Source organism: Entelurus aequoreus, linkage group LG05, assembly GCF_033978785.1.
Source record: "Entelurus aequoreus isolate RoL-2023_Sb linkage group LG05, RoL_Eaeq_v1.1, whole genome shotgun sequence".
NCBI classification, from domain to species: Eukaryota; Metazoa; Chordata; class Actinopteri; order Syngnathiformes; family Syngnathidae; genus Entelurus; species Entelurus aequoreus.
This window is the reverse complement of record NC_084735.1, coordinates 84623524-84640548: the sequence shown is the minus strand read 5'-3', so window position 1 is coordinate 84640548 and position 17025 is coordinate 84623524. Positions and strand designations below refer to the sequence as shown.

At 35.0% G+C, this 17025-nt stretch overlaps 1 protein-coding gene across 1 annotated transcript; it reads right to left on the bottom strand.

The window, feature by feature from the left end:
• Positions 1 to 876: 876 nt before the first annotated feature.
• Positions 877 to 13345, bottom strand: sdf2 (stromal cell-derived factor 2). The gene is made up of 3 exons (XM_062046575.1): positions 13063 to 13345; positions 8141 to 8337; positions 877 to 1595 (listed from the first exon to the last, which is right to left on the bottom strand). Exons 1-3 carry the CDS (start codon positions 13244 to 13246, stop codon positions 1299 to 1301), a joined length of 678 nt encoding a protein of 225 aa, XP_061902559.1. The 5' UTR covers positions 13247 to 13345; the 3' UTR covers positions 877 to 1298.
• Between the last annotated feature and the right edge of the window lie 3680 nt (positions 13346 to 17025).

Below are 17025 nucleotides of genomic sequence, written 5' to 3'. Positions count from 1 at the left end.
ACAGCACATTTGATGTATGTTTGACAACTTGTTTCAATTAAGTGTCTGAAAACCATTTTATTTATTATTTTAATTATTATTTTACTGGTTGGGGGAAACAACAGCACATTCGACATATGTTTGACAACGTGTTTCAATTATGTATCCGAAAACCATTTTATTTATTATTATTTTAAACTATTATTTCACTGGCTGGGGGTAAAAAACAGCCAATTTGACGTACGTTTGACAACTTGTTTCAATTAAGTGTCTGAAAACCTTTTTTTTTAATTATTTTAATTGTTGGGGGGGAAAAACAGCACATTTGACGTATGTTTGACAACTTGTTTCAATTATGTGTCCTAAAACCATTTTACTTTATTATTTTACTTGTTGGGGGGGGAAAACAGCACATTCGACGTATGTTTGACAACTTGTTTCAATTAAGTGTCTGAAAACCATTTTCCTTTATTTTAATTATTATTCCAAGTGATGGGGGAGAAAAAGCACATTTGACGTATGTTTGACAACTTGTTTCAATTATGAGTCTGAAAACCATGTTATTTTATTGTTACTGTTATTTTACTTATGGGGAATAACAGCACATTTGATGTATGCTTGACAACTTGTTTCAATTATGTGTCCTAAAACCATTTTACTTTATTATTCTGATTATTATTATACTTGTTGGGGGGAAAAACAGCACATTCGACGTATGTTTGACAACTTGTTTCAATTATGTGTCGGACAAAAACAACAAACAAATGTTAAAAAAAAAAAACATAAAAACATCGTGCTTCCACACATCAAACCTTATCAGCCACCTCAAACTAGTGTTTTGAAACCCTATGAAGAAGCCAGCTGCAAAGAAAATTGGGCACAAGTTAGATTAAAAACATTTTTTTACATGGGTTACTTAACTGTATGGTATTGAGTTTATAAAAAAAATACAACCCTTGTTTTTAACGACAACATTTATTTTTTTCCTGCTACCTTAAACACATAGGCTCTTTTTTCCAATTTGTATTAATTTTTTTGGGGAATAGTATTTTTAAAATGTGCGACTGTCCCTTTAAAAAAAAAAAATCAGCTGTGGGCCGCACTTTGGACACCACGATTCAGTCAATAGAATAGAAATTGACCAATGCTTGTTGTTGTTGTATAAATATTCCCGTGTTTACTACAAAGAGCGCGTGTCTCCTTCAGCAGGAAGTAGTCGTGCGGTGAGAGAAAGTCCGCATGTGTGATGTTGGAGAGGAAACAGGAAGTGAGTGGACAAACCTCCTCCCAAGACGACGCGGGGGAGAAGAAAGGGGCGTTCAGAACTCGGTGTGCTGGTAGTGGTGGTCCTGGCCCGCCATGGCCTCGGTGGGCTTGATGAAGACGCCCTCCATGGCCATCCACAAGCTGTGCGGCGTGGTGCCGGGCATGGCGTGCACTTCCCTCTGGCCGTGGATGGGCCGGCCGTACTGCTCCCCCGTCACCGACAGCAGCGCATCGGTGGACTTGTGGCGGAAGCGGACCGCCTCCTGCCGCTTCCACACCGACCCGCCGCACTCCACGCTCCATTCGTCCAGGTGGTCGCCTTCGCCCTCCTCGCCGAACGCGCTCACCTCCTGCGGACGGCGGCACCGCGACCATTAGAGGAACGCTGAGCAAAATAGAACGCCTCAGAAGGCACTGCAGGGTCAATAAGTCACATTTAAGACCATATTGAAAATAATTTAAGACCATTTCACATCCATATGGACAAACAAGACAAAGGAAAATCAGAGGGCCAGAATGAATTGTAAGTATATTCATTTATTCACTGCTCTTTTACATTGGAACACAAAATGGTTAAACTAACTAAATATACCAGACGCCTCTCTATTGTCAACTAATTGGACAAATATTAGCAAACATCACCAACCCATGGGACACAGGTGTCAAACTCAAGGTCCGCAAAAGCCTGGAAATAATATGTATCAATAAAATACCTTATTTTCTTACTAAAAAGGTATTAGGTTTTGTTTTCTAGTTTAACAGGGGGAAAAAAAAATTGTGTCCAATATTGCAACAAATATTATATTATCTAACTTTTTGGGTCAAAATCCAAATAAATACTTAAATATCTGCTTAATTTATGATTTGGAAGCAAGTTATCCATCAAATTGTACACAATAAAAATTACCAATATATTTTACTGTCAAATGTAGGGAGTTTTTTTTTTTTGTTTTTTTTACAGCATATTACTGTAAGTTGAAAAAAAAAGACCAACGTTTGGTTTTTTTTACAGTAAAATTCTATGGAGTGAGCTGTCAGTTTTTTTTTTTACTATAAAATCCACGGTTGATGATGTTATGGTAGCACATTATATTATGGTCAAAAACTGGCAGCTGAGTTGCCAAAATAAAATCAAACAACGATACTGTACAGTGTTTCCCATAAACTGCCAAGATACCTGTGGCGGTGGGGGCGTGGCTATGGGCGTGGCCACATGACATCATCGAGTAATTTGCATAATTTACTACAATGATATGATTTTCTCTAAAAAGGCTCAAAAAATGTATACTTACTAATTAATAATAACAGTTTTGTTTTAAACGTCCATCCATCCATCCATCCATTTTACAATATAATTACAACACTTTATGTACATATTTATATACAGATTTGAACAATAAGTTATTCACTGAAATATATTTATTAATTGTGGTTCTTACAAAAAATATATCTTATAAAATATAAAAGCTAAAATGTCTCTTAAAGCTCAGCCCCTTTAATTAGTGCATACTAAATAATTAACTTTAGCCTACTACTACAAGCATATTATTTACCAGCAACATAAAGTGAAACAGAGGCAGAGGTGTCCTGCCACAGTCAGTAACAAATAAACAGAAAACAGTAGTGGTCAAATACAAATAAGGCAACAAGAGAAGTATCCTACACTTCTCTTTGGTAAAGTAAATCTGAACAGCCTATATGGGCATCTACATCAACTATATGATTTGCCTGAGAAGCTGGACAGGACAAAAACAAAAAAAAAATATTTTTGCATTTTTTTTATTTGTGGCGGACGTAATTATTTCGTGGCGGGCCGCCACAAATAAATGAATGTGTGGGAAACACTGCTGTATTTCTATTTATAGTAATATGTCGTCAAAATAATTATTTAAAAAAAAAACAACCATATATTTTAGAGTAAAAGTCTGGCAACCATTTTTTTCCTGTAAAAAAACATTGGTAAAATTCACAATTTTTTTATACTCTTCACGTAATTTTTTTTTTTAAATACCGTATTTTTTGGACTATAAGTCACAGTTTTTTTCATAGTTTGGCCGGGGGTGCGACTTATACTCAGGAGCGACTTATGTGTGAAATGATTAACACATTACCGTAAAATATCAAATAATATTATTGATGTCATTCACGTAAGAGACTAGACGTATAAGATTTCATGGGATTTAGCGATTAGGAGTGACAGATTGTTTGGTAAACGTATAGCATGTTCTATATGTTATAGTTATTTGAATGACTCTTACCATAATATGTTACGTTAACATACCAGTTGGTTATTTATGCCTCATATAACGTACACTTATTTAGTTCACTATTCTTTATTTATTTTAAATTGCCTTTCAAATATCTATTCTTGGTGTTGGCTTTTATCAAATACATTTCCCCCAAAAATGCGACTTATACTCCAGTGCGACTTATATATGTTTTTTTCCGTCTTTATTGTGCATTTTCGGCCGGTGCGACGTATACTCCGGAGCGACTTATACTCCGAAAAATACAGTACATTGGAAAACAAAATGGTTCAAATAACTAAATGTACCAGAAGCGTCTCCATTGTAAATTAATTGAACAAATATTAGCAAACATCACCAACCCATAGGACACAGGTGTCAAACTCAAGAGAAGAAATAAAAGCCTGGAAATAATATGTATCCATAGAATACCTTATATTTTCTTTCTTTACTTTTATATTTTCTTACTAAAAAGGTATTAGGTTTTTTTCCCCTAGTTTAACAGGAGAAAAAAAAGTAGTGTCCAATATTGCAACAAATATTATATTATCTAACGTTTTGGGTCAAAATCCAAATAAATACTTTAATATCAAATTGTACACAATAAAAATTACCAATATATTTTACTGTAAAATGTAGGGAGTTTTTTTGTTTTGTTTTTTTTACAGCATATTACTGTAAGTTGAAAAAAAACGACCAACGTTTGGGTTTTTTTACAGTAAAATTCTACAGACTGAGCTGTCAGTTTTTATTACTATAAAATCCACGGTTGATGATGTTATGGTACCACATTTTATTATGGTCAAAAACTGGCAGCTGAGTTGCCAAAATAAAATCAAACAGCTGTACTGTATTTCTATTTACAGTAATATGTTGTAAAAATAATTTTAAAAAAACACACCATATATTTTACAGTAAAAGTCTGGCAACCAGTTTTTTCCTGTAAAAAACAGTGGTAAAATTCAAAATTTTGTAATACTCTTTACGTACTTTTTTTTTTTTAAATACTTAAATTCTTGGCAAATTAATGAATTATTTACTGTTACAAGCGGCCCTCTAATGGCAGCCATGACTGCGGTGTGGCCCTCAATAAAAACAAGTTTGACATCCCTGATCTAGGACAATTCTGTGAGTATCAATATTTTCAAAAATTCCCGGTTTTCCCCAATTTCCAGGAAATTCACATTCAAATAAATGCACGTATTCATAGTTCTACAACGCCCTATATTCTCTCAATTCTGCGCCATTTTTAAACCTGATTCCGACCATCCACCCACACTATTCTTCCAATATATCGAACCCAAAACTTATTTTCCCTTTCCCCAAATTCCCGGTTTTCCTGGAATTTTCTCCCCATTGCCAATGAACGGAAAATATACAATCGCCTGCATATCCCACATTTCTCATCCGATTTGAACCGTTTCACCATCCACACACTTACCGGAATTGCAAATTCAAGTTACCATATTTTCCGGATTATAAGGCGCACTTAAAATCATTTTTTCCCTCTCAAAACTCGACAGTGCACCTTATAACCCGGTGCGACTAATGTACGGCATAATTGTGGTTGTGCTTACCGACCTCGAAGCAATTTTATATGGTACATGTTGTAATGATAAGTGTGACCAGTAGATGGCAGTCAAACATAAGAGATATGTGTAGACTGCACTATGAGGGCAATATGTCTCAAGTAAACAACACCAACATTTTATATGTTCCATTGAAAATATAGAACATTACACACGGCGCTCAAAAATCTATCAAAATGTTTTAGTCCGACTTTGGTAAGCTATGAAGCCGCACCGCTTGATGGATTGTACTATGCTTCAATATACGAGTATTATTATGGTGTGTGTATAACAGGGGTCACCAACGCGGTGCCCGCGGGCACCAGGTAGCCCGTAAGGACCAGATGAGTAGCCCGCCGGCCTGTTCTAAAAATAGCTCAAATAGCAGCACTTACCAGTGAGCTGCCTCTATTTTTTAAATTTGATTTATTTACTAGCAAGCTGGTCTCGCTTTGCCCGACATTTTTAATTCTAAGAGAGACAAAACTCAAATAGAATTTGAAAATCCAAGAAAATATTTTAAAGACTTGGTCTTCACTTGTTTAAATAAATTCATTAATTTTTTTACTTTGCTTCTTATAACTTTCAGAAAGACAATTTTAGAGAAAAAATACAACATTAAAAATGATTTTAGGATTTTTAAACACATATACCTTTTTACCTTTTAAATTCCTTCCTCTTCTTTCCTGACAATTTAAATCAAAGTTCAAGTAAATTTATTTTTTTTATTGTAAAGAATAATAAATAAATTTTAATTTAATTCTTCATTTTAGCTTCTGTTTTTTTGATGAAGAATATTTGTGAAATATTTCTTCAAACTTATTATGATTAAAATTCAAAAAAAATATTCTGGCAATTCTAGAAAATCTGTAGAATCAAATTTAAATCTTATTTCAAAGTCTTTTGAATTTCTTTTAAAATTTTTGTTCTGGAAAATCTAGAAGAAATAATGATTTGTCTTTGTTAGAAATATAGCTTGGTCCAATTTGTTATATATTCTAACAAAGTGTAGATTGGATTTTAAACCTATTTAAAACATGTCATCAAAATTCTAAAATTAATCTTAATCAGGAAAAATTACTAATGATGTTCCATAAATTATTTTTTTAAGTTTTTCTCTTCTTTTTTTCGGTTGAATTTTGAATTTTAAAGAGTCGAAATTAAAGATAAACTATGTTTCAAAATGTAATTGTCATTTTTTTCGTGTTTTCTCCTCTTTTAAACCGTTCAATTAAGTGTAAATATCATTAATTATTAATAATAACATAGAGTTACAGGTAAATTGAGCAAATTGGCTATTTCTGGCAATTTATTTAAGTGTGTATCAAACTGGTAGCCCTTCGCATTAATCACTACCCAAGAAGTAGCTCTTGCTTTCAAAAAGGTTGGTGACCCCTGGTGTATAAGGTAAGACATATTATTTGGAGTTTTGTTTCGCAATATTATGCAAAATCAACTTTTCTTACTTTCTGGTACCTGCTGATCTGTATTTGGGATCTGCATAAATCCTGAAAAATTGCACCGTAGTCGATAATCTTCTTTTTCGTCTTTATCTTCTTGTTATGGGGCATTCATCCTCCGCTGTTGCCATTTCTAATACAAAGTAGTGTAAAGTTCTTACTTATATCTTGTCAGTAAACTCGCCATGAAAGCGCTAAAACATACCGGTGTAGTGAGTTCACATTATTCACCCAAGGAACTTTAGTTATTAGAGAGTTCCGGTCGGACGTTTTTTCATGGGACACCTTGTTGTTGTTTCCAGATGAGGAGATGCTGCTCCGTTATTAATTGAAGTAAAGTTTAAATGTCATTAAAACAGTTAGCTCCATCTTTTGAAACTTCTTCCACTCCTGTCCTTGCACGCTACACCGCTACAACAAAGATGGCGGGGAGAAGACGCCAGTAAGACTGCCCACAAAATGGCGCACCAGAAGCGACTGTCAGAAAGCGGCTTGAAGATGATCTGTAAAACATAATCTATGCAACATTTTGACCAAAGAACCACCATTACATGTTATGTAGACCAATGTTTTTCAACCACTGTGCCGCGGCACACTAGTGTGCCTTGAGATATTGTCTAGCGTGCCGTGGGAAATTACGCAACTTTACCTAATTGGTCCAAAAAACATTTTTTGCAAATCAATAGTTATAATCTGCAAATAATGTGCCGTTGCTTAGTGTTTGTGTTGTGTAAAACTCAGCAAGGTAAGCACGTAATACTCCATGTCAGTAGGTGGCAGCAGGTATTTAATTGCTTTGCAAAAGTCGGAATGTGTCGGGTGAGACGAGGATGGTTTGTTCTGATCCCGATATGCAGACCACAGCGGGAGGCAGCGTGCAGGTAAAAAAAGTATGTAATGCTTAAACCAAAAATGAACGAAAGGGCTATGCAAAACAAAAGTAAAACTGAACTGGCTACAAAGTAAACAGAAACAGAATGCTGGACGCCAGCAAAAACTTACGGCGTCCACAAAGTGCATCCGTACATGACGTGACAATCAACAATGTCCACACAAATAAAGATAGCAACAACGTAAATAGCCTTGCTTGCTAGCACAAAGTATGTGCGCGGAATAGCGCTCAAAGGAAGACATGAAAGTGCTACAGGAAAACACCAACAAAACAGGAAGGGCCACCAAAATAACAGCGCAAGACAGGAACTGAAGCACTACACTCAGGAAAACACTAACAAACTCAAAATAAGGCACGGCGACCTGGTGGAGTTTCATTATTTAACGTTTTCTGGTGGTGTGCCTCCGGATTTTTTAATGAAAAAAAATGTGCCTTGCCTCAAAAAAGGTTGAAAAACACTGATGTAGACCACAAGTGTTTTCCATTTAGAAAAAAATAATAATATGACTCCTTTAATGCGCCCTATGATCCTATGATGCGCCTTATATATGAAAAAATTCAAAAATGGACCATTCATCGGCAGTGCGCCTTGTAATCCGGTGCGCCCTATGGTCCGGAAATTACGGTAAATTTCAATTCTATACACCTCTCGTTATCTTAGACAGCCTTAGATTGAACGAATGGTCCAAAAAGACGAGGCGCCAACCGACGAGGCGGAGGAAAACCCACCTGGTTGGAGGAGAGCGGCGAGCTGAAGTGGTGACTGTGCAGGTTCCGGCCCGTGTTGACGTGCGTCAGTCGGATGGTCTGACCGCACTTGACCGCGTCGCCTCGTCGGCACGCCGTCTCGCGAGTCCCGCGCACGCTCCAGTAGCTGTTAGCGTCCTCCACGCCGGTCACACCCGTCACCGACTGCTGTCCACTTCCTGTGACACACACACACAAATGACACTTGCAGTGTTTCCCATAGAATGCCAAGATACCTGTGGCGGTGGGGGCGTGGCTATGGGCGTGGTCACCATGACATCATCGAGCAATTTGCATAATTTACTACAATGATTTGATTTTCTCTAAAAAGGCTCAAAAAATGTATACTTACTAATTAATAATAACAGTTTTGTTTTAAACGTCCATCCATCCATCCATTTTACAATATAATTACAACACTTTATGTACATATTTATATACAGATTTGAACAATAAGTTATTCACTGAAATATATTTATTAATTGTGGTTCTTACAAAAAATATATCTTATAAAATATAAAAGCTAAAATGTCTCAAAGCTCTGCCCCTTTAATTAGTGCATAGTAAATAACTTAACTTTACCCTACTACTACAACCATATTATTTACCAGCAACATAAAGTGAAACAGAGGCAGAGGTGTCCTGCCACAGTCAGTAACAAATAAACAGAAAACAGTAGTGGTGGTAGATAGACACAGAGCTTCATCAAACATCTGATCCACTGAACAAGAGCTCCAAAAATCTTGAACTTTAGACTGCCATCAGTTTTACTCCCTACACTTAACCATGTGTTTCCTACTGCCGGCAGACTTTGCACCCTTTGTTATATACACATGTTGTGTTTCTAATATAAATACATTTAATAAAGTCAAATACAAATAAGGCAACAAGAGATCTTTCGTGGCGGGCCGCCACAAATAAATGAATGTGTGGGAAACCCTGACTTGGTAAAGTGCTATGATCTTCCAGCCCCTTGAAATACTGAAATATCTATATTTTAAAGGGGAACCGCATCGTTTTGCCTCTGTTTCACAATCATTATGAAAGACATGACGACGGATCGATTTCTTTTTCGCATTCTAACTCGTAAATAAAAGTCCGCTTACAGCGGCGCCAATGGGCCCATAAAATCCAATAAGAAAACACCTGAAAACAGCCAATAATACTCCATTTACATTCCGTGACTTAGGATAGGATAGGATAGGACTTTATTGTCATTGCACAAGCACAACGAAACTATGTTTTCAGCACAAACCCGTTCAAGATTAGACAAACAAACAGTGTACAGGGTTACAAAACAGGAATGCTGATGGGTTAAAGATAAGAAAGATAAGAAAAAGGTAAAACGCTGGGGAAGAAGATGAGTAAAAAAATACAATCTAGACTGGGCTCCTAAGAGGGCCTAGTCTGGAGTGGGAAAAAACCTCCATGCCATGCACACATAAACACGTTACATTTAAATCACGACAACTCGCAACAGAGGGGTGGGGAGTTGGGGCCCCTGGAGGTCGACTGCTGCTATGAAGCGCTGCCAGCCGTCCATCACCCCGAGGGGAAACAAGCGGTGGTGAAGGTGTGGGGTGGGGGAGGCGGGGTGTGTGTGTATGTGCCCATTGTCTTGGGTGTGATGATGTAATGTTCATAGACTGGGGCTGTTCTGCATGCAAGCAAAAGTTCGACTCCAGGGGTCGTTGGGGGGGGGGGGAGGTCAAAAGCGTCCATCATTGAGGTGTCCTCGGGGATGTTTCCAGAACAGCCTGGTCCTGTTGTTCACAGCGTCAAGGCCATTTGAGGGAGTCAAATCGTAGATTTTGAACATTAACCAAGTATTCATGATATTGTTATGAACTATTTATAGCGACCACGAGCTGGTGTGTTATTTCGAAACGATCGACAGGTGAGCAGTTTTTTTTTTAAATTATTATTATATAAACATAAAAAACACAAGATACACTTACAATTAGAGATGTCCGATAATATCGGACTGCCGATATTATCGGCCGATAAATGCTTTAAAATGTAATATCGGAAATTATCGGTATCGGTTTCAAAAAGTAATATTTATGACTTTTTAAAACGCAGCTGTACGGAGTGGTACACGGACGTAGGGAGAAGTACAGAGCACCAATAAACCTCAAAGGCACTGCCTTTGCGTGCCGGCCCAATCACATAACATCTACGGCTTTTCGCACACACAAGTGAATGCAATTCATACTTGGTCAACAGCCATACAGGTCACACTGAGGGTGTGGGTATAAACAACTTTAACACTGTTACAAATATGCGCCACACTGTGAACCCACACCAAAAAAGAATGACAAACACATTTCGGGATAACTTCCGCACCGTAACACAACATAAACACAACAGAACAAATACCCCGAACCCCTTGCAGCACTAACTCTTCCGGGACGCTACAATATACACCCCCCCCCCCCCCACACACACACCTCAACCTCCTTATGCCTCATGCCCCAGGGAGAGCATGTCCCAAATTCCAAGCTGCTGTTTTGAGGCATGTTAAAAAAAATAATGCACTTTGTGACTTCAATAATAAATATGGCAGTGCCATGTTGGCATTTTTTTTCCATAACTTGAGTTGATTTACTTTGGAAAAACTTGTTACATTGTTTAATGCATCCAGCGGGGCATCACAACAAAATTAGGCATAATAACGTGTTAATCCCACGACTGTATATATCGGTATCGGTAATTAAGAGTTGGACAATATCGGGATATCGGCAAAATAGCCATTATCGGACATCTCTAATCACGAGTGTCTCAAAGGGCTGCACAAGCCACAATGACATCAGGGCAAGAAAAAACTCAACCCAATGGGATAACAAAGATAAATCACGCCCCCTTGCCTGGATAGAAGAAGGATGAGGACGTATTCCGACAAGTTGGTACACTTTGACAGCCGATTTAGACCACGGAAATGGCGAGAACGACACAAAAAGACGCTTGGTCGCACTTCTTGGCGAGGACAATGAATGAAATGTGCCTTTTACTACATGACATATATACTTACATCATGTATATATTACATGTTATTATGAATGTTACTACATGACATATATACTTACATCATGTATATATTACATGTTATTATGAATGTTACTACATGACATATATACTTACATCATGTATATATTACATGTTATTATGAATGTTACTACATGACATATATACTTACATCATGTATATATTACATGTTATTATGAATGTTACTACATGACAAATATACTTACATCATGTATATATTACATGTTATTATGAATGTTACTACATGACAAATATACTTACATCATGTATATATTACATGTTATTATGAATGTTACTACATGACAAATATACTTACATCATGTATATATTACATGTTATTATGAATGTTACTACATGACAAATATACTTACATCATGTATATATTACATGTTATTATGAATGTTACTACATGACAAATATACTTACATCATGTATATATTACATGTTATTATGAATGTTACTACATGACAGATATACTTACATCATGTATATATTACATGTTATTATGAATGTTACTACATGACAAATATACTTACATCATGTATATATTACATGTTATTATAAATGTTACTACATGACAAATATACTTACATCATGTATATATTACATGTTATTATGAATGTTACTACATGACAAATATACTTACATCATGTATATATTACATGTTATTATGAATGTTACTACATGACATATATACTTACAGCATGTATATATGTTATTATGAATGTTACTACATGACATGATGTATATATTACATGTTATTATGAATGTTACTACATGACATATATACTTACAGCATGTATATATGTTATTATTAATGTTACTACATGACATGATGTATATATTACATGTTATTATGAATGTTACTACATGACATATATACTTACATCATGTATACATTACATGTTATTATGAATGTTACTATATGACATATATACTTACATCATGTATACATTACATGTTATTATGAATGTTACTACATGACATGATGTATATATTACGTGTTATTATGAATGTTACTACGTGACATATATATACTTACATCATGTATATATTACATGTTAATATGAATGTTACTACATGACATATATAATTACATCATGTATATATTACATGTTATTATGAATGTTACTACATGACATGATGTATATATTACGTGTTATTATGAATGTTACTACATGACATATATACTTACATCATGTATACATTACATGTTATTATGAATGTTACTACATGACATGATGTATACATTACATATTATTATGAATGTTACTACATGACATATATACTTACATCATGTATATATTACATGTTATTATGAATGTTACTACATGACATGATGTATATATTACATGTTATTATGAATGTTACTATATGACATATATACTTACATCATGTATATATTACATGTTAATATGAATGTTACTACATGACATGATGTATATATTACATGTTATTATGAATGTTACTATATGACATATATACTTACATCATGTATATATTACATGTTAATATGAATGTTACTACATGACATATATAATTACATCATGTTTATATTAAATGTTATTGTGAATGTCTTTTTTGCAGAGCCTTAAAAGGTAAAATGTCGTCTCAACAGTTCTAAAACACACACTTTGGTCCATCCATCCATTTCCTACCGCTTGTCCCTCCTTGAAGCCATATTTCCTTTCTTTATGAAAGACACAAGGAATGTTTGATTGGCAACGTAGACTAAAGTCGACTTAAAAACCGTCTCCCTCAAAGTAAAATATTTTCTTATCGCGCCTGATGTTACTTGGCGGAGGCTTCCTTAATCTTTAATAAATAATGGCGAGAAAAATGAAAAGAGAGCAACTCACCGGAGCCGTAGCGCACGTCATGAGAATGCAGCCTCACGTTGTGTTTCACGTTTAAAAGTTTGACGACGGAGCCGCATGTCACGAAACTCAGCTCCGTGCCGAGGGAGGCCCGCGAAAAACACGCGAGGGACACGAAAAAACAGGTTAAAGTGCGCGAAATAAGGGCAACGTTGAACGCATCCATTCCCACCGCTGTGCTGACGTCACACTGAGCTTCTTCTTCCGCTTCTTCCTCTACTTCTTCATTTTTATGGCGGGTCGCAACCAACGTTATAGGTGCATACCGCCATCTACTGTACTGGAGTGTGTATGCTCAGGGTGAGTACTTGGGTTACAGACTATTGGTCACCAACCTTTTTGAAAGCAAGAGCTACTTCTTGGGTACTGATTAATGCGAAGGGCTACCAGTTTCATACACACTTAAAATTTAAGTCTGAAATAAATTGCCAGAAATAGCCAATTTGCTCAATTTACCTTTAACTCTATGTTATTATTAATAATTAATGATATTTACACTTAATTGAACGGTTTAAAAGAGGAGAAAACACGAAAAAAATGATAATTAAATTTTGAAACATAGTTTATCTTCAATTTCGACTCTTTAAAATTCAAAATTCAACCGAAAAAAAGAAGAGAAAAAATAGCTAATTCGAATCTTTTTGAAAAAATTAAAAAAAGATTTTATGGAACATCATTAGTAATTTTTCCTGATTAAGATTAATTTTAGAATTTTGATGACATGTTTTAAATAGGTTAAAATCCAATCTGCACTTTGTTAGAATATATAACAAATTGGACCAGCTATATTTCTAACAAAGACAAATCATTCTTTCTTCTAGATTTTACAGAACAAAATGTTTAAAAGAAATTCAAAAGACTTTGAAATAAGATTTAAATTTGATTCAACAGATTTTAATTTTTTTGAATTCTAATCATAATAAGTTTGAAGAAATGTTTCACAAATATTCTTTGTCGAAAAAACAGAAGCTAAAATTAAGAATTAATTTTTATTCTTTACAATAAAAAATCATTTTTAAGGTTGTATTTTTTTCTCTAAAATGGTCTTTCTGAAAGTTATAAGAAGCAAAGTAAAAAAAATTATGAATTTATTTAAACAAGTGAAGACCAAGTCTTTAAAATATTTTCTTGGATTTTCAAATTCTATTTGAGTTTTGTCTCTTAGAATTAAAAATGTCGAGACCAGCTTGCTAGTAAATAAATAAAATTTAAAAAATAGAGGCAGCTTACTGGTAAGTGCTGCTATTTGAGCTATTTTTAGAACAGGCCAGCGGGCTACTCATCTGGTCCTTACGGGCTACCTGGTGCCCGCGGGCACCGCGTTGGTGACCCCTGGTCTATACAGTACATATCAAATATGTCTTTACACAAAACCACACATAACAAAAGGGGAGAGAGAAAAATAATAATAATGATAATAAAATAAAATAAATAAATAATAAAATATCTGCTTAACTTATTTCAGATTCAGAATCAGAATAGTTTTTTATTGCCTTTGTTTGAAAACAGGTTCACAAACTAGGATTTTTTCTTGGTGCAATCGTGCAACATAAAACACATATAACACAGAATAGATAATAAAATGAGCTATATAATAATGTATAATAAAATCAGATCTTGTTATTATTCATGTTCCTGATGGCCGAGGGGAAAAAACTGTTCAGGTGGCGGGAGGTGTGGGTCCGGATGGACCGTATAGTCTCCTGCCTGAGGGGAGAGGGGAGAATAGTTTGTGATTTCGAAGCAAGTTATCCATCAAATTGTACACTATAAAAATGACCAATAGATTTTACTGTAAAATTTAGGGAGTTTTTTTTACAGAAAAATTGAAAAAAAAAAACGTTCCAATGTTGTTGTTTTTTACAGTAAAATTCTGTGGACTGGGCTGTCAGTAGTTTTTTTGGGGTTTTTTTACTGTAAAATCCACAGTTGATGATTTTATGGTACCACGTTTTATTATGGTAAAAAACTGGCAGCTGAGTTGCATAAAATAAAATTAAACAGCGGTACTGTATTTCTATTTACAGTAATATGTTGTAAAAATAATATTTTTATTTTTTTTAAACACCATATATTTTGCAGTAAAAGTCTGACAACTAAGCTGCCAGTTTTTTCTGTAAAAAACAGTGGTAAAAAACAATTTTTTTTAACTCTTTACGTAAAAAAATGTTTGAATATTTAAATTCTTGGCAAATTCATTTAATGAAGCGACCGTCTAATGGCAGCCATAACTGCGGTGTGGCCCTCAATGAAAACAAGTTTAACACCCCTGATCTAGCACAATTATGTGTGTAAATTTTCAAAAATTCCCTGTTTTCCCAGATCTCCAGGAAATTCCCATTCAAATGAATGGACGTATTCTTAGTTCTACAATGCCCTATACCCTCTAAATTCTGTGCCACTTTTAAACCTAATTATAAATTAAAAAATTAAAAACCTATACTTTAAGTATTAAACCTGTGATCTTAAGATATCCCATTCGAGCTTTGCTGCATTCTTTATTGTTTTCCCCTTTCCCTAAAATTGCCTTTAAACTGCATCCACTACCTAGACTGTACAATTTGTGCCTTAATATCTTCCTCTGCGACCTGTACTTCCTACACTCCATCAGCACATTATGCACATTTTCAACCACCCCACATAGCTCACATTTATCTGTTGCCACTTTGCCTAATTACCTCCCTGCTTGGCACTCAGCATCAAGGGTTGGAATTGGGGGTTAAATCACCAAAAATGATTCCCGGGCGCGGCCACCGCTGCTGCTCACTGCTCCCCTCATTTGCCAGGGGGTGATCAAGGGTGATGGGTCAAATGCAGAGAATAATTTTGCCACACCTAGTGTGTGTGTGACAATCATTGGCACTTTAACTTTAATAAGTATAATGTTGCCCTCAGTCCAGTGTGTCCTAACCTAAGTCAAGTATATACCACCTCCTCTCTCCTACACTTTCCTCTATATTATTCTCATTTAATAGATTCCCTAATTGCTGTAATATTATTATTATTAATTATTCATTTATTTATTTATTTTTATTTTTATTTTATAAACCTTTATTTATAGTATGCAGCATTTAAAAACAAACAATCAATAAATAATAATAATCAAAACAAGTACAGAAACAGCCCCAGGGGCTTGTAAACTGATTAATTGAAACTTTTATTAGTAGATTGCACAGTACAGTACATATTCCGTACAATTGATTACTAAATGGTGAAGTGAAGTGAATTATATTTATATAGCGCTTTTTTCTAGTGACTCAAAGCGCTTTTACATAGTGAAACCTAATATCTAAGTTACATTTTTAAACCAGTGTGGGTGGCACTGGGAGCAGGTGGGTAAAGTGTCTTGCCCAAGGACACAACGGCAGTGACTAGGATGGCAGAAGTGGGGATCGAACCTGGAACCCCCAAGTTACTGGCACGGCCACGTTAATCAATTCATGGTACTCAATAAAGCAACTAAAATAGAATGCAAAATATATATATGTAACAAAATGTAAAGCCATACGTTCACACAAGTTCCGTAAATAATTTAAATGTTTTGCTAATTTAATTTAATTTTAATTTAATTTAATTTAATTTTGACAATTGCTGTATTATTATTATTAATATATATTTTTTTTTCTAAAGCTTTATTTATAAATTTCAACATTTACAAACAGTTGAAAATAATAATCAAAGTAAATACAAAAAGGGTTAGGGTTAGGGTTAGTGCAGTACAAAACAGGCACCAAGGGTTGTAAATTCAAAGTAACTAAAATAGAATGTAAAATATATACAGTATGTATATAATAAACAAAGTGCAAAGCCATAGGCTCACTCAATCTCAGTAAATAACTTAAATTTGGAACGCAGCATCAGTGTTTTCACAGCTTTTTGATTGTTAGAGGTAGAAATTGCAGTATTAATCAGAGATTTGGCCTCCCTGCACTACGTCATCGCAGC